Source organism: Oncorhynchus nerka, linkage group LG19, assembly GCF_034236695.1.
Source record: "Oncorhynchus nerka isolate Pitt River linkage group LG19, Oner_Uvic_2.0, whole genome shotgun sequence".
In the NCBI taxonomy this organism is placed as follows: Eukaryota; Metazoa; Chordata; class Actinopteri; order Salmoniformes; family Salmonidae; genus Oncorhynchus; species Oncorhynchus nerka.
In genome coordinates this window covers 14,186,010-14,212,571 of record NC_088414.1, presented here as the reverse complement: position 1 = coordinate 14,212,571, position 26,562 = coordinate 14,186,010, and the positions used below count along the sequence as shown (strand labels likewise).

At 42.1% G+C, this 26,562-nt stretch overlaps 1 protein-coding gene across 2 annotated transcripts in view; it reads right to left on the bottom strand.

Annotated features, from left to right (window-relative positions):
* Positions 1-23,197, bottom strand: part of LOC115101083 (collagen alpha-1(XI) chain-like) — a 123,232-nt gene extending 100,035 nt beyond the window's left edge. For both annotated transcript variants that reach the window (XM_029620264.2, XM_029620265.2), the window contains exon 1: positions 22,810-23,197. In XM_029620264.2, the coding sequence (XP_029476124.2) occupies positions 22,810-22,909 (100 nt within the window). In that variant the 5' untranslated portion in view covers positions 22,910-23,197. The remainder of the gene's footprint in view (positions 1-22,809) is intronic.
* Between the last annotated feature and the right edge of the window lie 3,365 nt (positions 23,198-26,562).

Here is a 26,562-nt window from a genome sequence, read left to right as displayed (position 1 = left end):
CAGTGAGCTGAAATAAGGCGGGGCTTTACCTAGCAGAGACTTGTGGATAACCTGTAGCCAGTGGGTTTGGCGACGAGTATGAAGCGAGGGCCAACCAACGAGAGCGTACAGGTGGCGATGGTGGGTAGTGTATGGGGCTTTGGTGGCAAAACGGATGGCACTGTGATAGACTGCATCCAGTTTGTTGAGTAGAGTGTTGGAGGCTATTTTATAGATGACATCACCGAAGTCGAGGATCGGTAGGATGGTCAGTTTTACGAGGGTATGTTTAGCAGCATGAGTGAAGGATGCTTTGTTGCGATATAGGAAGCCGATTCCAGATTTAATTTTGGATTGGAGATGCTTAATGTGAGTCTGGAAGGAGAGTTTACAGTCTAACCAGACACCCAGGTATTTGTAGTTGTCCACGTATTCTAAGTCAGAGCCGTCCAGAGTAGTGATGCTGGATGGGCGAGCAGGTGGGGCAGCGATCGATTGAAAAGCATGCATTTAGTTTTACTTGCGTTTAAGAGCAGTTGGAGGCCACGGAATGAGAGTTGTATGGCATTGAAGCTCGTCTGGAGGTTAGTTGACACAGTGTCCAAGGAGGGGCCAGAAGTATACAGAATGGTGTCGTCTGCGTAGAGGTGGATCAGAGAATCACCAGCAGCAAGAGCAACATCATTGATGTATACAGAAAAGAGAGTCGGCCCGAGAATTGAACCCTGTGGCACACCCATAGAGACTGTCAGAGGTCCAGACAACAGGTCCTCCGATTTGACACACTGAACTCTATCAGAGAAGTAGTTGGTAAACCAGGCGAGGCAATCATTTGAGAAACCAAGGCTGTTGAGTCTGCCAATAAGAATGTTGTGATTGACAGAGTCGAAAGCCTTGGCCAGGTCGATGAATACGGCTGCACAGTAATGTCTCTTATTGATGGCGGTTATGATGTCGTTTAGAACCTTGAGCGTGGCTGAGGTGCACCCATGACCAGCTCTGAAACCAGATTGCATAGCGGAGCAGGTATGGTGGGATTCGAAATGGTCAGTAATCGGTTTGTTAACTTGGCTTTCAAAGACCTTAGAAAGACAGGGTAGGATATATATAGGTCTGTAGCAGTTTGGGTCTAGAGTGTCACCTCCTTTGAAGAGGGGGGATGACCGCGGCAGCTTTCCAATCTTTGGGAATCTCAGACGATACGAAAGAGAGGTTGAACAGGCTAGTAATAGGGGTTGCAACCATTTCGGCAGATCATTTGGATGACATAAGGTGAACGCACCAATTTGTAAGTCGCTCTGGATAAGAGCGTCTGCTAAATGACTTAAATGTAAATGTAAATGTAAATCATTTTAGAAAGAGAGGGTCCAGATTGTCTAGCCCGGCTGATTTGTAGGTGTCCAGATTTTGCAGCTCTTTCAGAACATCGGCTATCTGGATTTGAGTAAAGGAGAAATGGTGGGGGCTTTGGCGGGTTGCTGTGGAGGGTGCCGGGCTGTTGACCAGGGTAGGGGTAGCGATGTGGAAAGCATGGCCAGCCGTAGAGAAATGCTTATTGAAATTCTCAATTATAGCGGATTTATCGGTGGTAACAATGTTTCCTAGCCTCAGAGCAGTGGGCAGCTGGGAGGAGGTGCTCTTATTCTCCATGGACTTTACAGTGTTCCAGAACTTTTTTGAGTTAGTACTACAGGATGCAAATTTCTGTTTGAAAAAGCTTGCCTTAGCTTTTCTAACTGCCTGTGTATATTTGTTCCTAACTTCCCTGAAAAGTTGCATATCACGGGGGCTATTCGATGCTAATGCAGAACGCCACAGGATGTTTTTGTGCTGGTCAAGGTCAGACAGGTCTGGCGTGAACCAAGGACTATATCTATTCCTAGTTCTACATTTTTTGAGAGGGGCATGCTTATTTAAGATGGTGAGGAAGGCACTTTTAGAGAATAGCCAGGCATCATCTACTGAGGGGATGAGGTCAATGTCATTCCAGGATACCCTGGCCAGGTCAATTAGAAAGGCCTGCTCGCAGAAGTGTTTCAGGGAGCGTTTGACAGTGATGAGGGGTGGTCATTTGGTCGCAGACCCATTACGGGGTCTAAGTAAGTGGCTGAATTAATATGGTCACGGGGCAACTTATTCCTATAGGGAATAACTCCAACTAGCTCCCAATCACACTTTGAATAACAGGAAACACAAGACAAGATAAAGAACGAAGGGAATGCAGACAAAGATTCTCCAGTCAAACGCACGCACGCACGCACGCACGCACGCACGCACGCACGCACGCACGCACGCACACACACACACACACACACTAGTTCACACAGAGACAAAAACACACTCTTGTTCACACTCTTCACACACACTCGCACACTCGACATGAACTGAGTTGAGTGTATCTTTAGAATGACCAACCAAGCAGAACAGTTAGTTTACAACAGTAGACAGCAAGCCTTGCTTAAATGTAAACAAATCTAAATATTCCTGTAGCACCCATACTTAATTACAACATAAACGTATAAAAACAAATATCAGGACACCACAATGATAAATATTTGTGTCTATAGATACAGTGCATAAAACAGCTGTTTGTTCACTTCAAAATGCACACAGGTAGACACAATGACACTAAGCCAGTTCACCACGTGCTTGTGTGTGTGTGTGTGTGCGTGCGTGCGTGCATGCGTGCGAGCGCTTGCCTGTGCTTCTCGGTCTACTCTGCTGGGGCTTTAGCCCTGACCTTATTGCTTTAGCAGAGGGAATACCAGATGGTTTACTTCATCGTCTCCACAGCAAGCGCTGAGCGGCTCAGAGTCTCAGACCAGAGAGAGATAAATCAGTGTCTGCAGGGACCCCCCCCCCCCCTCCCCCTCTGCTCCCCTCCTTCCCCTCCTCAGTAGCAGACTAAGATGGAAAATCTGACTCAGCCTTGCTGCTCAGTCTTTAACTCTCAGTTTACAGTGAGACTGGCTGCAAAGAAATGCCACTCTTGAGAGATGCAGGCATTCTCTCTCTCTTTCTCTTTCTCTCTCTCTTTCTGCCATCACATTCTGTAGCTCCCTCTTAGGACGTCTGGCCTTACTTGTCATTCCCTCGCCTTTTCTTTTCTTTCTCTCCTCACTATTATTCCTCCATGCTCTCTCCCCCTTCCCTCTACCTCTCGATTCTCGCTCTGTCTTTTCTCTCCGTGCTTCTCTCGTTGTCTACCACTCTCTCAGTCCCTCTTATCTCTCCCTCTCTTTCTGTCTCTCTTTCACTTACTCTCTCTCTCTCTCTTTCCATTTCTCACCGCTCCCTGGGGCCCCCTTGACTCCTCTGTCTCTCTCGCTGCTGATCTCCTTCTGAGGGCCGAGGGTTGACTGCTGCGTGACTAACAACAAAATAAGATGGCGCTCGAAACTCCAGAACAAACCTTCTCTCCCAACATCAATTTGGACCGACATGAACAAGACGAACACCGAGCAGAAGCAAAATAAGCTAAAGTGCAATAATCCTAACATGGTAAAACTAACAAAAGACATAACATACACACACATCAACACACACGGCAGAACAGACAGTACTTTCCAATGGCTATCAGACTTCTAGATCTCAACAGTCTGGCTGTTGCTATAGTGACCCACTTTGAAACAATTATGTGAATTGCTTTGACTTTTCTTGAGGAAATGATGAATCGAACCTGAGCTGTTTTCTTTCAAATGCAGGAACGAGTAGAAAGTAGAATGCCTCCCTTTATTCACAGACACAAACCACAATTCCATGTCATCATCAGGGAACTCAATGACCCAGAAAGTTTTGACAGAAAGCACTGTCACTGAGCCAATGATACATACGTTCTATAACAGGCTTTGTGTCCTACTTATCCAAAGTCATGGATCAATATTCAACATGACAACCAAAATTATAACAAAACTACTCATGAAATTACATTTCAAGCCAGTGCCTTAGAAATGTGGAAAACTATATCTAAAGATTACAAAATGTATTGAAAAAAATACATTTCAGTGCCACATCCGACGAGCATCTATCTTAGTCCTGTATTGAAACTTTGCCTGTTTCATGGTTCATCGGAGGGCGTAGCGGGATTTCTTATAAGCGTCCAGTTTAGTGTCCTGCTCCTTGAAAGCAGCAGCTCTAGTCTTTAGCTCAGTGCGGATGTTACCTGTAATCCATGGCTTTTGGTTGGGATATGTACGTACGGTCACTGTTTGGACAACGTCATCGATGGACTTATTAATGAAGTCAGTCACTAATGTGGTAAACTCCTCAATGCCATTGGATGAATCCCGGAACATATTCCAGTCTGTGTTAGCGAAACAGCCCCGTAGTTTAGCATCCACTTCATTGGATCACTTCCGTATTGAGCGCATCACTAGTACTTCCTGTTTGAGTTTTTGCTTGTAAGCAGGAATCAGTAGAATAGAGTTATGGTCCCAATTTGCCAAACGGAGGACGGAAGGGTAGATCTTTGTATGCGCCTCTGTGTGTGGAGTAAAGGTGATCTAGAGTTTTTTTCCCCTCTAGTTGCACAGGTGACAGACATGCTGGTAGAAATGAGGTAAAACAGATTTCAGTTGTCCTGCCTTAAAGTCACCGGCCACTAGAAGCATCACCTCTGGATAAGCATTTTCTTGTTTGCTTATGGCCGTATACAGCTCGTTGAGTGTGGTGTTAGTGTCAGCATCAGTTTGTGGTGGTAAATATACAGCTATGAAAAATACAGATGAAAACTCTCTTGGTAAATAGTATTGTCTACAGCAGGGGTACTCAACTCTTACCCTATGACAGGGATAGGCAACCCTGGTCCTGGACTTCTGCAGGTGCTTCATTTTTTATCATTTAACTGACCTGGAAGACCAGGTGTTTTGAATTTAGGCAATCACCAAAATGATTAATTAACTACGTTTCTCAGTGTGCCTGCAGCACTCCACGAACAGGGTTGCCTATTTCTTCCCTACGAGGTCAGGAACCTGCAGGTTTTCTGTTCTACCTGATAATTAATAACACACACCTGGTGTCCCAGGTCTAAATCAATCCCTGATTAGAGGGGAACAACAACAACAAAAAGTAGTTGAACTGGCAGCTTATCATGACGTACTTTAACTCAGGTGAGCAGAACTTTGAGACGTCCTTAATATTAGAGATTGCGCACCAGCTGTTGTTAATAAAGAGACACAAACCACCCCCTGCCCCGCCCCGCCCCATCTGACCGGACTCTGCCGTTCTGTATTACCTATGCATAGAAAAAACAGTTAGATGTACATCAGCCATGACACCGAGAAGCATGTTATATTACAGTTGTTAATGTCCGGTTGATAGGATAGTCTCAAACAGAGCTTGTCCAGTTTATTCTCTAGCAATTGCACACTAGTCAATAGAACAGAGGGAAGAGGCCATTTATTCCTTCACTGCCTTAGTCTCATCAGGGTGCCCGCCCGCTAGCCTCTAGTAGCGCCTTCATCTTCTTCTTTGAGTGTCGTGGATTAGGGCCATAATCAATGTCTTTCGCCTCCGACTCATTGAAGTAGAAGTCCTCGTCCAAATTGGGGTTAGTGATAGCTGTTCTGATAGGAAATGATGGTGGAAAAATGATGTACAAAAAAAGTTCAAATCAGCGCAAAAAAATACACAAAACAGCATAATTGGCCAGGAGCCCCTAAAACATCCGTCATTCCCTTTGGCACCATTTTATTCATACTGTGGGCTCTAATGACCAGTCAAACACCAGTCGGACTTGTTCACAGACCGAACTTGCCAGGAGATCTACTCTAAACCCTGTGAAAAATCTTTGGAACTCGCTTCCACTGTCTCCATGGCAGCCATTTCCTGTCCCAGTTTTGAGCGGGTGGGGGGATTGGTTGTCCTGCCCTGGCCTGACACTACCGGCTGACACTAAGGGAGGAGACATAGAGCCCACCTGCCAGGTGAAGAAGGAACACACCAACTCCTCTTTCACCTAACTTTCTCTTAGAGAGAAAGAGAGAGCGAGAGTGAGATAGAGAGAATTACTGATAGAACTAGAAAACATTTATGTGAAAGACAAACGAGAGAGCAGATAAAAGGAAATGAGTGTCATTCTAACTCTTTCAAGCAACACAAACATAGGCACCGACACATGCATACAAACACACGATAACATAAGCCACTATACACACACGTACATATGGATTTTGTGTTGTAGATATGTGGTAATAGAGTAGGGGCTAGAGGTCACACACTTAATATGTTGTGAAATCTGTTGTAAAAATGTATTGCAATGTTTTTATGTATGGTTAATTTTGCCGGACCCCAGGAAGAGTAACTGCTGCCTTGGCTAATGGGGATCCATAATAAATACATATCTTTTTATATCACTCTCAGAGGGGATGAGAGAACGAGAGAATAAAAGCACAGAGAATGTCTTCCATAACATCAACCACAACTCTATGCGATAGTAATTACTGAAGTGAGTGTGGCTGTGGCCTGTGGCTCTGCAGCAGAGCTGAGGACAAGGAGAGGGGGAGGGCCCGCCATAATAACACAGCAGTACAGCCTCCTCATAGCTCAGCACAACTGACGTCCGCGTTAACTGAGGTCACTGCATGTCCGCCGTAACTCGTCTGTGCTCTGTGCCTGAGAACTACCTCCGCCGGCATATCAGTCATTCTTCGCTAGCAGGACTTTTTACAGAAACGGGGATGGAATCAACCATCGTTTACAGAACATACTTTCTTTCGAAAACTAGTTCAGTTTTACGGGTGCTAATCAACTGACTTCTCCAGTGATGTGAGATTCACACGTTCTGTGTTGTTCAAGCTCGTTTTGTTCCACCTATAACGGCTCTGTTAGCAAGGTTCGTGTGTGGCTGATGCCCTGCCCTGGGTCTAAGCGATGCAAAGTGAGCAGAGGCTGTTTCTTTATGTCTGTCTCTCTGTCTCTCTTTCATATAGTCTTTCCAAACACCATCACCCAACCCCCCAGCACATTTGATGACCTAATAAAGCAAAAAATAGAATGGCTCCAGAGCTTAAAATAAATCAAAATAAATTTAAATTTTTAGATAAAACGATACTAAATATTTTAACGTCACCAAATAACTGATAAAAACATACTGTTTTGCAATAAAGGTCTACGGTAGCCTCAACAGCACCTTCTAGGGTAGCACAATGGCGAGGCCAGTGGACAGCTATTTTCCATCTTCCTCTAGGGTGGATACATTGATTTCAATACAAAACCTAGGAGGGTAATGGTTCTTACCCCCTTCCATATACTTCCATATACTTAGACAGTAATTATGATGACTTTCGGAGGACATCCTCCAACCTATCAGAGCTCTTGCAGCATGAATTGACATGTTGTCCATCCAATCAAAGGATCAGAGAAGGAATCTAGTACTGAAAGCATAAGCTACAGCTACACACTGAACATTTTTTTTCTAAATAGGGGTTCTTTGGTTTGTAGCCATAGTGGAACCCTATTTGGTGCTAATATTTTTTAAAGGTTCTATAAAGCACCATTAAATAAGGTTCTGAATAGCACCAAAAAATGGTTCTGCTATGGTTACAACCCTTTTTGGGGCTATATAGACCCATTTTCTATGGTTATTTAAGGAACATTTATAGAGAACGGTTCTATTAACATTGTCAAGTAACACAAGGCCATACCAGTCTTTCAGAGTCTTTCACAAGACACTGTCACTGGCCATAATCATGTGCAACAAGCCATTGCATAACACAACATATTAGATCCATTGGAATGACACAAAAAGAGCTGTGCGCAAACTATGCCCAAAATATTCTAATGAGCCGCCTCCCCTACATTTGAATTATTACTAAAAGAGTAAAGAACACTTTTGTGAACTCTAAATAACCATTGAAGATCTCAAAGGGTTCTTTGAGTCATTATGGTTCCATATTGAACAATCCTCTTCCCAAAGAATCCTTGAGAAACCCACTTTTTTTGTGTGTATTGCCACCGGAGCCCACCTGTCTAACTGCTAAACTGCTTGCTGCACACTGCACTGTGTGATTGTACACATGGATTAGATTGTAGGTTTACTAATGCATTATTTTTAGTAGCTAGCTAGGTTGGCTATGACATTAGCTAATATGGTGACAACATGTTAGCTGTGTAGCAGTTAGCGGTTATGGTTTGAAGATTTGGCTTGGATACGTTTTTTCGCCTGGTCACAGACGGCTGATGTGTTCTGCACTGAAGTCAACAAGATTAAGTGATGATGCTGTAGGCCTGTGTATGCGGGTGATCAGGGGTGTATTCATTCTGACGATTCTGTTGCAAAAAAAATAAAAAATTACGGAAACAAACGGTACGAAATGGGGATGGACCTATTGGACCTGATTTTGACCTGATTTTGTCCAATAGAAACTGTCGTTTTGCAACTGTTTGGACTAATGATTACACCCCAGATCAGCTAAATGCAGGCAAAAGTGCAAAATGGTATTGAATGTTTCACTGTCTGTCACCTTAATTTTCCTAAGCGATTCTTGAATATTTTGAATATATTCAATATATATTTAATATTTTCTCCAATTTGTCTCTCGACCTATGCACCTAAGTTAACACGTTAATTTGTAGGCTAGGTTGTAGGGTATAGAGCACATTTGAGTATCATGTAGTAGCCTAAACCTATCGATGTTACATTGAGCTGGGTGAATGGAATATGAATGACAGTCATCCAATACACTGTAATAGAAATAACCAAGTGGACAATTTCAACTGACAAAAATAAATGTGATGAAGTTCAATCAACGTGGAAAACTTTGAACTAAAATCAATGACATGATGACATTTTCTGTCGATTTCACATTGAATTCGTGTGATTTGAGAACTCAACCAAATGTAAATAAAACTAGACGTTGAACTGATGTCTGTGCCCAGTGGGAAGGCAATGATTCTAAAAAAAAAAAATGGGGCCTCCCTAATCTTAAACGGCACAAACCCCCACTGCTCCAGAGGTTTCTGGAGTGGAGCTAGCTACCAGAGAAGGGAATCATGCTATTACCCCGTAAAACACTTCAGTCAGTAGTTCTGATGCCCAGACTGTGGCTAGGACTGAGGCTAGGGCTGACTGGGAATGGGGGACTAGAGTTGGAAAGGATGACTCATTGCATTGCTTTCCATGCTCAATCATTATAATAACCCCTGATGGAGAACAGTACTGCTGTCCTGGAGAGCTGAGCTGAATGCCCAATTATTTTGGCTGGACAATAGCTAAATGGTATAACACTTCTGTTCTTACAGTGTATAAAGGTGGTGTTGAGTGAAAACTGTCGATGACACTACTCTACCAACTGCAAGAGCATACTATCATGACATTCTAAGCCCTACACTGGCAAGGTGGAACGTCTTTAGAAAACACAAACAGACACTTACTTGAAAGACACACTGATGAAAAGACTAACATCCCTACAACCATTTGTGGAGCTATGGGTTGTCAACTTAAACCAACAGCGTCTTGACTTAATTATCTCAGACAGAATATATATGAAGCAACTCTGCTTTTCTCTATGAAATCAAAATAATAGCCTATTTTCGCTATTTCAATAGAGGATCATGACCAAGCCCAACCATAGTCTCCTGTCAAATCCCTGTCCTGGCTCAACAACACTGGCCCATCCGGATGCATCGTGGGAAGATGGCCAATAAGATGTCCCATGGTCCTTTGGGGCAGTCTATGTACTCTTGAGAGAACAGTGTTTCACTGTCCCCAACAGTCACTAACACGGCACTGAAATCTTCACGACACGAGTGTCATACAAAGGATATCCTTCAATCTGACAAAGAGAGGGTCAAACTTCTGACCAGGAATATTATTTGATCACCCATCTCATTCCATCATCTGCACAGATATAAAAAGCCAAGTGGCATATGAGTGAGGAGAAAGAAGAATGAGTCAGTCTTTGCTGTTGATCAGGCATTGGATGGAGCTGGTTGGAGGCTAGGGGTCATAAACTAAAACATGAACTGCTCAACCGGCCGGTCTGTTCAGTTAAACACCCTAATGGCTGCACGCAGTCTGAAGTGGCTCATGAGATTGCAGGGTCACTGCTTACAGTCCAGCTAACTCAGATTCTTTCCCCTGCACCACGGTGATAGACACACACACACAGCCATTCTGACTCCACACAACCACTACTTATCTGATTCAGTAGAACTGCAGACCCCAAAACGATTTCCCATATCAGGGGACAAGAATATAGTCATTGAAAAGCTTGGGCAGAAGTGTGTCTGCGTTTGCTCAGAAGGGACAAACAATGGCTAATAATGATGGGGGTTGGATTTGGGGATTGAAAGGAATGTCCTCCATTTTGGTTTTCATGGCTATGTTTTTATTACTTGATTGCAATGCTCAAATGCCATCAGTCTGGAGTCTGTGTCTGTGTTTCAAAATATTGCAGTCAAAATAGAACAGTCCCGGATTGTCCCATTACAACACCAGGTTGAGAGGCCATGGCCATTAGAAAGGCTTGATCATGAACATACTGCATCAATTAGTAACAGCCTTGACGTCTCCTTTCATACAACACACACGCATGGCATCAGGGGGAATGTGATAGAAACCTATCATGGAAACTTCCTTTTGTCGAGGAACCGTTCCAACTGAAGGTCGAGAGGAACCGAGTGGAACCCGAGAGGATGGAGGATGGAGGGCGGGAGGACAGAAAACAGATGCAGCCCAGCTGTATCTGACCTTTGAACCCCATAGTAAAGTCAACCTTTACATAAAAATAACCTTTTAATGGCCCAGGTTGCTTTGCTTTGCTCCAAACCTCGCTGCTATGAAATTCACACCGTTTCCAAAGCCTCTCACCTAATGTGATGCAGGTATATTTTCAGTGAAAAGCCTAAAACCAGTGAGGTACAAATGGTGAACTTTTCTTGAGAAAAATTCAACAGTATTTTATTGCATAGTGCCTTGTTCCACCAGCAGTGGGATAAAAACTTCTGGAACGTCTTTGTCCCCCTTTTTTTAAAGTTCAGCAGAAGGCAAAATGGAGCTTATCGGATCCAGATGCTGAACGAGCACACAGTGAAACAACAAGTATTCTCCCGTTACTTTTTAATCAAGAACAAATGGATTAAAACGTTAAATATTGGAGAAACTCCATGAATCATAAGATAACAAAGACTCCATTACCCATAGTCCCTTTCAGACCAAAAACAACAAGCAATATAGTCAACGTTTACATATCGAGTAGTGTGTGGCTTTGGCCCCGATCCACCCACGTTTTCATTTTTGCCCAGGTATCCAAGGAATGTTATTGCAGTATTTTTGATGAATAAAGCAGTTTGACAGTTCCAGACCTAGGGGAATGATTCCTATTGACGCAGACAACAACCTTTACTTAATTAATTATAACAAACCATTTAGAAAAAAAGAGACCAAAACACTGAAATGCGTTTGAAGCTTTGTGAAAAGGTTCCATTGATTCTGCTGGGGGACTTTGTGGAAGCAGTGAACAAGGCAGCCAGATGGCTAATACAGCAACAACTTCCCAAAGAGAGTCAAATAAAAATGACCTCATAGAGCTCAAGGAATTAAAGTTCTTTAAATCAAGATCTAGATAAAGAGAGAGTCAGCTAGCTGGAGTCAGTAAGTCAGCTATTTATCACCCATGTTTCAACCACTAAATGCCCAAATGAAGCCATTTTTTAAATCTCAAAATCAAATAATTTCTGTGTAGCAAGCAATTAAGTACCTTACTGGTCAAAAATAAACAAAAAAAAGCTTCTTAGAAAAGAGCAATTTCTCAAGCAAGAATTTTCCTAGGACTGTCTGGGAGTGGTCTGAGTGGGAAGGGGAGAACTGAAAACGAGCTGTTATTGGTTGAGAGGTTTGAACTCTCTTTCTTATTGGTCAATTAACTAATTAACCAAAATTAGCCAAAACTCCATCCCACTAAAACAGGCAGACATTTCAGGGGGTCTTTTCAAACAGCTCTTACACTAAAAAGGGCATTAATCATTATTTTCACAATTTCACAGTATTATTCCAACCACATAGTGTGGAAATACTGTATATATCAAACACATGAAAATCCAAAACTGGGCCTTTAAAGTACATTCTACCTTCTTTGTTTTTAATTCTTGAAAATGTCATCAAAGCGAGAATGGGCATGGTTTTCCAAAAGCAAAACATTCCAGACTTTTTTGTGCCTGTTAATCATGTCATGCAAGTTCGACAAAGTACCGAAAATGCACCTCTTTCTCTTTATTTACAGTATGCGCCCCTCATGTCCTAAGCAGCCAATGCAAAAGCACAAAAATCATATTTAGCACTAGGCAATGGTTAACTCACCCCAGTTAAGTAAAACCAGGAATAGTAGTTCAACCACTGGTCGATCCTAAAGCAGACATTCCTTTCCTCAGGCTCTGAAACGGTAAATCTGGCAGCGCTGGTCATGATCCTCAAACTTTAACTGACCCCACCCACCACACCCAGGGCTAGAACTGGGATGATAAAACCAAAGATTATCGACACCGACCATGCCAATCACTTAACGCAGGCATTCTGCAGTTATTGTTTATTAAGATAAGTAGCCTGCACTAGAGAAAGGTGCAGTTTGAAATTAAATAGGTTTGCTAATATGGGAAATTGTTAATTGGACAATTGATGGCTACAACCATCAACCTAGTAACAGTAGTTTAAAGGATCATTTTAAAATATGGTGCACATTAATGTTATAAATGTATCATTCTATTTATCCATATCGCATAATTTGAGGCAAATCATCGCAATATGGATTTTGTCCATATTACCCAGCTCTACCCAGGACACCTGTGTCCTATTGGTCTCAAGTTATTACCAGACTTTCTCTCTGTACTCTCATTTATGCCAAGACAAGATAACCTGGTCATAAATAAACTCTATAAACATTGAACTGAGGTCAATCTCTACCTCTGATGACACGTGGGATTAACGTTAGTAGAAATACATTTGTGTCATTATATATCTGATCCTTGTACAGTTCAAATGACTTCATTATAGAAAGCGTAGGTCTTGATAGTTGTGAGAACGGTTCTGTGTTGTTCTCTCCTTGTCATTGTCACCATCTTTGATGAGGTTTGGGCCAGGGACTTTCTGTTTGCTAAGAGTTCTAGGACAACTAAATGTTGTATTAAACCACCACACAATTAAAACTGGATTGTATTGACCTAAGGCTTGTGTAAAAAAAAATATACCGGATCCAATTTGGAAAGAGAAAAGGAAAACAAGACATATGGGTATTTACTGCAAATATTTCTAAACAAAAGAAAGGCCAATACCAGTAAATGGTACAAACCAATAGCCACAGGAAACAACACACCCCTTATTAATTATATGTAAATTATTTCCAGATAAAATCTTTACATTATTATCAGTAAAGAGTATTATCATGTGTGAGTGTTAACGTGTTAATTTGTACAGTATGCCTAATCATAAAAAGTGTTTCATATCACAACTCATTTATATAATTTCAGTGGAGAATGGTGCCTTCTTGGGGCTACTCCAAAGCTGTGTTGATATTGGAATGATATTACTCAACACATTGCTTTTAATTTGTTACACTGTGTTGAAAACGTAAAAATCTACGACGTGGTAAACCGATAGGCCTAGATTCTGCCATGTAGACGATGTTGCATGTGTAGTGAGCAATCACAGACAGACATCTAGAATCCTCTAGTCTGGAGATGCACTACTGCATCATCGTCTCACTGTGTAGGTGAAGTCTAGCTTGATCCCAGATCTGTTTGTGCTGTCTTACCAACTCCCATGGCCATGAGTTGGCAAGACAGTGCAAACAGATCTGGGACCAGTCTACAGTAGGGGATGATTAGTAAGCCTGATCAGAACCAGAGGTTTTCTGGATGGATGTCTCTGAAAGAGATTGGTGTGCTTCCAGGTCAGCAGTCAGCCCCTCCCTGAGAATATAGAGAGGTTATCTGGTTTAGGTCATGATAATGTGTTCTTTACTGCTGAACCCCCTGGAGAACCTGGAGTCATTAGTTTGAGTTACCAGCTAACTATAACGTTTGTCTGCCCTGATACGACACAGCTTTCACAAGTTGTAAATCAAAGCTGACCATTTTCTCATGTACCCTAACACTGCCTAAAATGACCTGTATCAATGTGTGTCTTGCAGTGTCATTTCATCTTGACATCAAACATTCCTGGGCCTGAATAGTGGAGTGTCGAAAGTATCAGCTAGAAATGTGTCAGATTTTATGTCAGATTCTGATACATAGCAGCACTGAATCCAGGTCCTTGGATACATCCGGACACACCACATCTGACAGTTTACAGTAATCACTCTAAGTAATCCAGACAGAGTTAGGCTATCCAACAAGTAGAATTGTTGATCACCAGCAACCTGCATTCAGAATGACTGCCAAAGTAGGATATACTGAGACTACCTCAATCATCTAAACTGGAACAATCATGTCAGTAGCGGGTGCAATAAATCCAACTATTAACAGATTGGATTAGTTTAGAAAACGGTATGTTATTTATCTTTCTGTAGCATAAAACTGATCAACGAATCAATGTACATGCAAAAACCCAGATACTACAGTAAAACAAACAATTCTGAAAATCGCCCCGTGAATACAGCAGGCTGGGAAATATTATATATGGTTCAGTGTAGAACCCTTCTTACCATTCAAAGAATCCTACTTGCCATCTAAAAATTGTTATTAGGGTGTTAAAGGTTCTAGGTTGAACCCTTTGCCTTACAAAGAACCCTTGTCTTCTAAAAAGGGTTCTTCAGATCAAAATGTTTATTTTTAGAAGCCAATCCATCCGCAAATAAAAACCCTTTTGGAACCCTTTTTTCTAAGAGTGTACAGTAGGTCTAATGTCTGAACATCTAATGTTTGCTGTACATTTCAATTATTTGCTATCGAGCTGAATGAAGAGAGCTAGCTAACTAGCCAGCTAACTTTTGGCTAGCTCCAGATGTAGCTAACGTTAGCTAACATCAACTTACTAGCAGGGATGAATAAAAATAGGTAATAGGTAGCTAGCTAGTTTGTGTTTAGCAGGAATTTAGGGTTGTTGCTAGCTAGTTAACGAGAATCACATTTCTCTACACCACCTATTTGGCACTGGGCTCCTGTCTTTTGGCCCAGTCTAACAGAGTTCGCAAAAATGATTTCATACATAGTTAGCTAGCTAGCTATTGAACTAATGTTTGACTTTATGTTTAGTTCATTGACTCCTGTTGACCTTGCTTTACATTCATGTGTATTTAGCAAAATCTTGTGGTTGGTCGACAGTATTGCACCCCTTGGCTTTGGCCATTCAATTGTTGCATTTTCCACCATATTGTTTTATTCCCTATGCACACTTACTCTGCAGCAATATATTGTAAGTTCAAACCAAGGTTCTCCAACTCTGGTCCTGGAGAGTTACTGTGTGCAGGCTTTTGCTACAGCCCATCACTTAACACACATTCAAAGAACCAGGTCTTAAGTCTGGTCTATGATTAGCTGAAGCAAGTGTGCTACTGCAGTGCTGGAAAGAACCTACACACTGAGTTGCTTTCCAAGAACAGAGTAACCTAACACACTACTAACACTGTGTTTTATATCTGACAGCTGATGACCAGAAGCTGAGAAAGAGAAAAGGATGTTTGAAGATGAAACTGGCCTGGAAGACACCACACCTTGGCGTTACTAAGGATTGAAACATTACTCTATTTGACTGCTTGATCGACACCAGAGTTGATGCATTTCCGTTTACACGTCAACACTACATTACCTTTTCCAGAGCTCTTGACTACGAATTGATGTATTTTGTTCTGTAAATAAAGGTAATTCGATTTTATTTATGCTAAACCTTTTTTCCTTCCAATTTGTTTTTACAAATCTTTACAGGAAAACGCCACGGGCACTATCTGATATGTGGAGACATTTCACTGCAGCAAATATAGAAGGAAAAGCTGTGTACATTTGCAAATACTGTGCCAAATCAGATGTGAAGAATGCAACAAAGATGCAGTATCATCTGGCCAATTGCATAAAGTTCCCTCAGCGCTCACAACAAGCAACCTCTTGACAAAAGTCCATCTAATTCTATTCGAGGTGAAAATGATGAATCAGACACCTTATCAATAGCAACAGCACCTGGTCCTCCTGGAATCAGAAGTTTTTTTGACTCAATAGAGGAACGTAAGTCAGAGAAATGCTGATGAAGGTCTTGCTCAAGCTGTGTATGCAACTGGTTCACCTCCGATTCTCACAGGCAATGTGTATTGGAAGAGATTTCTGAATGTTCTTCCCCCAGCATACACCCTTCCAACCAGACATGTTTTATCTACTAATTTGCTGGATGCAGAGTTCAACAGAGTTCAAGTGACAGTCAAAGCAAATCCTAGAGAAAGCAGACTGTATTGTAATCATCTCTGATGGGTGGTCGAAATGTTCGTTGGCAAGGAATAATTAACTACATCATCTACACCCCTCAACCAGTATTCTACAAGAGCACAGACACATGGGACAACAGACACACCGGTCTCTACATTGCAGATGAGCTGAAGGCAGTCAACAATGACCTTGGACCACAGAAGGTATTTGCACTGGTGACAGACAATGCTGCAAACATGAAGGCTGCTTGGTCCTACCCTCACATCACACCCATTGGCTGTGCTGCTCATGCATTGAATCTGCTTCTCAAGGACATCATGGCACTGAAAACAATGGATACACTCTACAAGAGAGCCAAGGAAATGGTTAGGTATGTAAAGGGTCATCAAGTTATATTAGCAATCTACCTCACCAAGCAAAGTAAGAAGAATAAGAGCACCACATTGAAGATGCCCAGCAACACCCGTTAGGGTGGTGTTGTCTTCATGTTTGACAGTCTCCTGGAGGGGAAGGAGTCTCTCCACGAAATTGCCATATCACAGTATACTGATATGGACAGCCCCATCAAGAGGATCCTCCTGGATGATGTATTTTGGGAGAGAGTGGTAAGCAGCCTGAAACTCCTGAAACCTATAGCAGTAGCCATTGCACGGATTGGGGGAGACAATGCCATCCTGTCTGATGTTCAGACTCTGCTTACAGATGTAAGAGAAGAAAGTCGTACTGCTGCACTGTTGCTTCAAGCAGAGAAAACTGCAGTTCTGAAATACATCAAAAAGCGTGAAAACTTCTGCCTGAAGCCCATACATGACGCAGCGGACCCCAATAAAGGTTGGCAAAAGCATCATGTCTGGTGCAGAGATCAACAAGGCCTATTGTGTCATCACTACCGTGTCTCGCCAACTTGGCCTGGATGAGGGCAAGGTTCTTGGCAGACTGGCGAAGTACACTTCCAAGCAAGCGCTTTGGAATGGAGATGCAATATGGCAGTCGTGCCCACATATCTGATCAGCCAACTGGTGGAAGGGACTTTGTGGATCTGAGGCTCTTTCCCCTGTTGCCTCCATCATCCTCCAAATCCCACCAACATCAGCCGCCTCAGAGTGTAACTGGTCCTTGTTTGGGAACACACACATCAAATCGCGCAACAGGCTAAACCAAAAGGGTTAAAAATTGGTGGCCATCTGGGCAAATGTGAGGCTTTTTGAGCCTGACAATGAGCCATCCTCAACAAGGTTGGAAAGTGACAGTGAAGATGAGGCCTGAGTCTGATTTTCAAGAGGTGGACATTGACGAGGTCCTAGGAGAAGACATGGAACCCTGAGAGGAAGACAACCAAAGCTTTAGTTTATGTTGAAAACGTTTTTGGGAGATGCAATGGATCATTGGGATCATTCAATATTCCCTTTCTTTTGTTGTTCATGGAAATCATCCCATGTGAAGAGTCAACTCATTTAATTAAAGTTTAATTTGTTACGAAATCATTTTTTTTTCTATTGGAAGGATGTAATCATATGCAATTATGTCTACTTTTGATAAGGTAAAAGGTTTACAGTGGCTTGCGAAAGTATTCACCCCCTTGGCATTTTTCCTATTTTGTTGTCTTACAACCTTGAATTAAAATTGATTTTGGGGGTGGTTTGTATCATTTGATTTACACAAAATGCCTACCACTTTAAAGATGCAAAAAATGTTTTATTGTGAAACAAAAAATAAATAAGACAAAAAAATTGAAAACTTGAGCGTACATAAATATTCACCCCCCCAAAGTCAATATTTTCTACAGCCACCTTTTGCAGCAATTACAGCTGCAAGTCTCTTCGGGTATTTTCTCTTTAGGCACATCTAGCCACTGGGACTTTTGCCCATCTTTAAAGCAAAACTGCTCTAGCTCCTTCAAGTTGGATGGGTTCTGCTGGTGTACAGCAATCTTTAAGTCATGCCACAGATTCTCAATTGGATTGAGGTCTGGGCTTCGACTAGGCCATTCCAAGACATTTAAATGTTTCCCCTTAAACCAAACGGGTGTTGCTTTAGCAGTATACTTAGGGTCATTGTCCTGCTGGAAGGTGAATCTCCATCCCAGTCTCAAATCTCTGGAAGACTGAAACAGGTTTCTCTCAAGAATTTCCCTGTATTTAGCGGCGTCCATCATTCCGTCAATTCGTTTCTCAGTCCCTGACAATGAAAAATATCCCCATAGCATGGTGGTGGCATCATCAGGATGGTGTCCTCGGGGTGATGAGAGGTGTTGGGTTTGCGCCAAACACAGTGTTTCCTTGGTGGCCAAAAATATCAATTTTAGTCTAATCTGACCAGAGTACCTTCTTTCATATGTTTGGGGAGTCTCCCACAAGCCTTTTGGCGAACACCAAACATGTATGCTTATTTTTTTTAGCCAACTCTTGAGTAAAGCCCAGCTCTGTGGAGTGTACGGCTTAAAGTGGTCCTATGGACAGATGCTCCAATCTCCGCTGTGGAGCTTTTGCAGCTCCTTCAGGTTATCTTTGGTCTCTTTGTTGCCTCTCTGATTAATACCCTCCTTGCCTGGTCCGTGAGTTTTGGTGGGAGGCCCTCTTTTGGCAAGTTTGTTGTGGTGCCATATTCTTTACATTTTTTAATAATGGATTTAATGGTGCTCTGTGGGATGTTCAAAGTTTCAGGTATATATTTTTATAACCCAACCCTAATCTGTACTTCTCCACAACTTTGTCCCTGACCTGTTTGGAGAGCTCCTTGGTCTTCATAGTGCCGCTTGCTTGGTGGTGCCGCTTGCTTGGTGGTGTTGCAGACTCTGGGTCCTTTCAGAACAGGTGTATATATACTGAGATCATGTGACAGATCATGTGACACTTAGATTGCACACAGGTGGTCTTATATTAACTAACTATGTGACTTCTGAATGTAATTGGTTGCACCAGATCTAATTTAGGGACTTCATAGCAAAGGGGGTGAATACATATGTCCGCAACACTTTTCCGTTTATTATTATTATTTTTAATCATTTCACTTCACCAATTTGGACTATTTTGTGTATGTCCATTACATGAAATCCAAATAAAAATATATTTAAATTACAAGTAGTAATGCAACAAAATAGGAAAAACACCAAGGGGGGTGAAAACTTTTGTCAGGCACTGTATGTTTCTGTCTCCTTATGATATGGCAAATATATGCAAAAAAACATCTACATTTTCAATTGTATTAATTTTCATATATTTCCGGTAATTCACATTTTTTCCTGTTAATTCCCATATATTCTGGTTAATTCCCACAGAAAGTTTCTACCTCTGAATATTCCCCAAAATGTGCAAACCTAGTCGAGACCTGTCTGATCTTGATACGGGGGTGTTTTGTTGCACTGTAACCTGTTAATCAGGTAATCTGGTGGAATTCAACAGCTGTTACACACTATGTATGTTACAGTTTAAAAGTTATTCTTGATAATCTAGCTAGAATATGTATTATGCTTATTTCCTGTAAAATCAATATTTTCATGATTGTTGGTTACATTTTTGGATAAAAAACCTGCTTAGGGTGACATTGGCAACAATAGCAATGAAATAAGGAAATAAGGCTCTTGCTAGCAAATACCGAGTTATACAAACTTCACTCATACTTGCATGTATACTGGTTTCAGGAAGTGTTGCAGCATCACAGGCAATCATTTAACTCTGGTTGTTTTCTTCTGTTGGTCTTTAAGAGTTGATTAAAGCGTTCTGTCCAACGCCCTATAATCCTAGTAAAACTCCAGTCCAACTCTCCAGTCATCTGGAGCTATTCTGACATGACTCGGAACTAATGATGTATATGAATCTTGTAATGTCGATGCTATGTTTTGGCCATTGAGTGGCCATATTGGCACTCCTCAGAAAAGCAGTACTCCCTTGGAATGAATGGAATTCTAAAGTGTATCATTTTTAATGTTTCAAGGACAAATTTACATGTATTTAAGTATTTATTGTTGTAGTGGGGACAGTAAAACTAGTACTTTCTAAAAACTATACTTTAATAGGAAAAAAGTATATATATATATTTTTATTCGTATGTTTAGCTTACATAATATAATTTAAAGGTATGCATTAAGGTGTCTGGAATAGAATAAACCTGGCAAAAACAAATGTAGACATGAGTAAATGCATTTATATCGTTTCCTAAATGGTTTCTAGAATAATGGAGGTGTGGTAGCTTCAAAACAGCGCCTCCTGTCAGTCATTTAGTGTATATATAATTAATTGCTAGGAACTGGGTATGGTTCGGTCAATCACATATAACCAATGACAAGACCACAGCCCTTGAATTTTTTTAACCATTAATTTACCAGGTTGATTTGAAAACAGAAGACCTCTTTTTCAAGAGAGAGACCTGGCCATTTCTTTTACAGGGAAAAAGTTCAAGGCCAACCCCTTGTGTAATCCAAAAGGCAATAATCAACTATCAGTCTGCATTGATAATTCACATGAATATGAATTTGTTTCCATCATTAGCACACCACTCTGACATGTCTGTGCACGTCCATGCAACTTAGGTTGACTGGAAATCAAATTAGGTTATCAAATTCCAGTCAAATAGGGAATTTAATTGAATCCACTCCAGCTCGCCGCATCTTTCAGCTCAGATGTGCGTTTTTTTCTGCCTCGTCCTTTGAGGTATGTGGAGAGAACAGACCAGGCTATCTGTTTATCTAACAGCCTTTTGACTGGCTGACTGACTGGCTGGCTGGTTGACCCAGCTGGTTGACTGACTGAGAGCTCCACTGTAGCACCATTCAGTCTGAGGCCACCTACCATGCCAGGCAGTCCAGTGAGCTAAGAATATATGTAGGCCAGGCCACTAGGCCTTGGCCTGACTCATACTCCCACCCCACTGCTCCTGTCCATGGCTCGGACCCCCGTCCTTCACCTAGCTACATGTAATCTCTGTTAGCCCAGAAGTCAAATCTTGCGTAATTTGGTCAGCTGCGTGATTAACTTCTGTATTCATACCTGTTAGATATTGAGAAAAATGAAGTATCCTCCCTCGCATAAGGAAAACTCTCAGCCAGAGCCCCCCTTACAAATCACTCAAGGTGAAGTGGTTTAAGCACCTGCCTTTGCCTAACCCTGATAAGCAAATGTCCAAATAACCATTGACAAACCCAAAAACCAAAACCAATGAGGATATCATGAATCCCATTCATTCCTAACTCATACAATTCATTTCCAAAAGTTATTTGACATTCTAATAAGGGTGTTGAAAAGCAGCGTAAAAACAGCATGATTGCAAAACCATATAGGTTCACAGGCACACTGTTTTCAAAAAAAAGTTTAGGTTACAAGTGATCATAAATAACCATGTTTTGTCATCACAGGGCACATAAAACAGACAGCTGGAATGCTGGAGGATTGCCAGACAAATATTTATGGGATGTTTTTTTTTTTTTTATAACCTTGAAGATTTCACAGAGACATTGCATTGTTATAGCGGTTATGAGGTATGTCAGAAAAGTCCACGCGCATCCATAGGCTCCACCCTGCTACCTCAGACGATGGACGGGCACGCCCTCTCACGAGAGCTGAGCTCCATTCTGTCTCTCATTAAATAAATACCCCTTTGACTTACTGTTTCATGTGGGGAATCTGGAGGACAGTGTTGGATGTCATTGTCGTCAAGTTTAAAATACCAACTTAAGCCAAAATGTTGCCATATACGAAAACTAAGGCAATTACTACCTTTTTGATATCATATCCACAAAAACTGCTTAATGTTTTTTCCAGTTATGCTACATGAAAAGTAGGCCTAAAAAAAGAAAGATGATATCGTGCCATAAAAAGTGATAGGGGGCATTGTTTCCAGGTTGATCAACTCAGCACTAGGCAGGGAATAAAAGGTATACTCTATATACCTATAAAGTAGGCCTACAAACCCCATGGCAACGTGTAGCCTATGTGCGCCCAACACAATAAAGTTTTAAAGACACTAATAATGTATGCAAAAATATGTGCATCAGAAGTAGCACTATAGATGTCTATAGATGACCCCATCTTTCAGAGTGCACAAATCCATCGCCGGAGGCAGCGAAATTCATCTGAATGGATGAGAGAAAACTTTTGGCACAAGTTCATGGAAAAGGAGTTCTCCTTTGGCGCTGCAAGTCCTCTATGCATCGGGTCTTAACAAATCGATAAACTTTGACAACACACTGGAGAGAACTATGCAGGACAAAGTATGCGAACAAGCACCAGTGCCATTTAAAATCCTTGACCGGGCCCCCGGTCATTTCAGTTTATGACACCAATAATGTGGACCACATTCCAGAAACCAGACAACTAAAGCACGTTTTTAGAGAGGCGTACAAATGCTGCTGCTACCGGGACACAAGGGTATGATAGGGACTTGTTGCACATGAGAACATTTTACTGTCTAAAACAGACGACGGGACAAAAAGTGCTAAACAGCAATAGCCTGCAAAAAAATTCAGGCTGCGGTGTCCGAAAGGGATCTTACCTGAACTGGCTTGCGATGTGACAAAAAGTAGAATTATTGCTAAAGTGATTTGCGCGTCCTTTATCCTCCGTTTTACTTTCCATCTTATATGGGTATCCATGGTCGCCAGGGACGTCCACGGCAAAGGCGGATTAATTTTTCAAGAGCAACTGAAAAAATACTTGTGACAATTTCTGATTAGGAGATAACTAGTAGCCAAAAGTCCCAGAGAAAGAGAGAGGGGGGAAATTATTATTTTCTCAAACAGCCATTAGTGTTGGAGTGTGGATTCCTCCAGTTTGTGTGAAGGATGGGGCACCCTCTCTCGCGCACTCTTCCTCTTCGCTCCTCTGAAGAAACTGCCCTGCGCTGTTGAGCCTCTGATCAGAAGTGTTGCCCCCTCTCAATCTCACTGGAGCCCTTGGAACTAAAGACAGAGGAAAAAAGATTTCCTGCAGGCTGTCAGTCAGGCTAGGAACAGGACAGGAAAGCAAATCAGAGGGCTAGATTTATAGATCGGGCCTTGCCATTGGCTGTGGAATAGAGGAAGTTTTGCGAAGGTTTTACGCCCTCTCTCCGTGCGCTGAAGTTTCTGCTTCAAACCGTGGCTTCAATCTGGACTCAGGAGTAGACCTAACATTGTAAACATAGATTCCTTTACCAACAAAATCTGCCAATTTTGAGAAGGGGCGTTAAAGCGGGAGATACGAAAACGTTTTGGACAAGAAGAGATAAATGTTGTTTTCATATTCAATGGGATACATTGTTTTTTCCCCCGTTACAGCTAATGTGAAGCCATTCTAATCATTTGAATAATAACATAGAAAATTAGGCTTTTGGACACACTGTGAAGTATAAACTGTATCGAACAGCTGCGTCAAATACATACGGGTTGCAGGTATCCTCCAAAATGAGCTGTACATTATAAGACTGATATGCACCTGCCCCAGCTGTCCCTCTGACACGCATGACAACTGGAGCGCTCAGGGTCGGAGAGGTGCTGATCCTTTGACACTGGCATAGATCTTCAGCCATGCTCGTGGAATGGGACTCGTATATTTAGAGCACAATAACATCTACATTCGGAACACGTTTTACAATAACACTACTCTCTTACAATTAATGTGATTTACCATTCATTGACATAGTTGTAGCATGAGTGTTGACTGATTTAAAAAAAAAGTTTGTCCTGATAATAATTTAGGAAGAATAGAAGGTATTATCTGTCATTGTTACTTGTATGAATTTCATTGGCTTTCATTTGGCAAATCACACTACTTGAATTCGAACAAATGTGGAAAAATCTCTCAGCAACCAACACGTCTCTTGAAAAAGTCTAATGTTCACATTTGCATAATATCTTCCAAATCAGTGTACATCCAGGTGACAACTCTTCAAGTGAGATGTGTTGTGTGTGTACACTTTCAGAGAATGCCTGGAATGTGGTGGCCTTTTGTACAAGGTGTCATATGGCTGGTCCAGTCGGGGGGCTGTCTCCCATAAAACGGCCTCTAAAAGATGCTCACAAATGTTTTTTAATTTTTTATTGAACAAACAATATGGAGGATAGGCATTGCAATCTCATTGTAATCCATGTGGGGAATGGGGTGGTGAAAATGGCTGAGAGGGTCCAGACGGTCTGGACTGAGGCTGGAATGCTACTGTGCGGGACCAGGGGCATGGAGGGCTAAGTGGTGTGGATCTGGGTCGCTTAGGGGCAGCGTGAGTAATCAGGAATAGTAGGAGTTATGGTAGGTGGGTCAGGAGCAGTTGATGGTGGGAGTGGGGAATCAGGGGACAGTAAGGGGCAGGGAGTAGCAATCAGAAGAAGTAATGGACGGGGAGGGAGACGGTTTCTCTGAGGGGATAGGGGGTTTGGCAGGTCGTGTTTTCTGGCTTCTGGGTTTGGGTTCTGAGGTGGTCGCTGGTTGGTCTGTTGTTTTTCTGGTCTTGTCCGTTCGGTCATTTTTGTCCAGTTTGGGTCAACGTCGTCGTCTAAGAACTGGAGTTGTGAGGTCGGGGGTCTTCCGGTTGTATGGCCTCTCTCGAAACCAGCTCCCATTTGACCAGGGGTTTGGAGGGGGTGGAGGTGGAAAGGAAGGGATTTGTTGGAGGTGCGAAGGTGGAAGCTGTTTCTGAGACATCGTGGGTGGTGGGTTGGGTGGCTATGTGGAAAGGTTTGGGTCATTGTTGTTGTCTGGTGAAGGGGGTAGGGATATGGGATGGTGGCGTTGGCCCTTGTCCTGCCAGCGTAGAAACTGGAGCAGGTTCTGAAGAAGTGACCCCCTTTCCCACTCAGGTTGGTACAGCACTAATGGTTTCAACAAGTAAAGCCTCTTAAAAGGCACACCTTCAAATGTGTTAATGAGCAAAACAAGACCATGCATCCACAAAAGGTTTTTGGCACTCCAAATGTATAGTATGGTACTGTATTCTGTGGGGTGGATCTGAATTGCAGTATAATACTGGCCACACAATAGCTAGTGAATTGGTGTAGATTCACAGGAAAAGGCTTTTAGATTCCAAAATCATAATATTACATTATTGCATTCTGTGTGGTGGTACTGAATTACAATAAATTACGGTCAATATTATATTCAGTAAAGCACATTTCGGTAGATTTACAGTATAAACATTTATGGTACTATATTCTGTGGGGTACAGCATTCTCACTAATGGGTGCAACACATATGGCTTCTTACAAGGCATGCCTTGAACTATGTTAATGAGCCAGAGATTCATTTGACGCCCATTTCTCAAAACTTTTTCTCACAATGCACCATAATACAGTACTTTATGGTAAAATTGCAATTGTTGTAATTTTACAGCAGTTTAGCAAAAGGCCATTGAGCTCCCATAATGCATTGCTCTATACAGTACTATACTGTAATATAGAGTTGCAATAGCTAACTGCACAAGTTTTGGAGTAAATTTACAGAAATGTGTTAGTGTAGGCAGTGAGTCAGTGTGACTTAAGTGTTGGCATGTGGATGAAATGAAGCTGTCTGAAGAGACTCCCCAGGCTAATGTAACCAATGTGAAATGGCTAGCTAGTTAGATGGGTGCGCGCTAATAGCGTTTCAATCGGTGACGTCACTCGCTTGGAGACCTTGAAGTAGTTGTTTCCCTTTCTTTGCAAGGGCTCTTGTGGAGCGATGGGTAACGATGCTTCGATGGTGGCTGGTTTGAGCCCTGGTAGGGATGGAAGGTAAACTTTTACATTGATGCTGTTGACCCGGATCACTGGTTGCTGCGGATAAAGGAGGAGGTCAAAAGGGGGGTGAGTGTAACTGATGTGAAATGGTTAGCTAGTTAGTGGGGTGCGCGCTAATAGCGTTTCAATCGGTGACATCACTCTCTCTGAGCCCTTGAAGTAGTTGTTCCCCTTTGTGGAGCGATGCTTCGAGGGTGGCTGTTGTCGATTTGTGCAGAGGGTCCCTGGTTCGAGGCGAGGAGAGGGACGGAAGCTATACTGTTACACTAATTTACTGTATGTCACACTCAAACAGAGAAAGGTGAAGGAATAAGGCCTAGCTAGCTTGAAGCTTCAGAGATGTTTTTTTGCTACAAACATTACAAAACATACACATACAAACGATGACATACTGACACACACAAACAGCAATGATATCACACCTGCCCAGACCCACCTGCTCACACCCCCATCACCAGAGCCCGCATCATTCTCCGCCACATTGCCTCAAACTGCACCATTTTGTTTCTCTCTGTCGCCCATTAAAGTATTTTTCTTTTCCATTATGTTAACGATGGAGG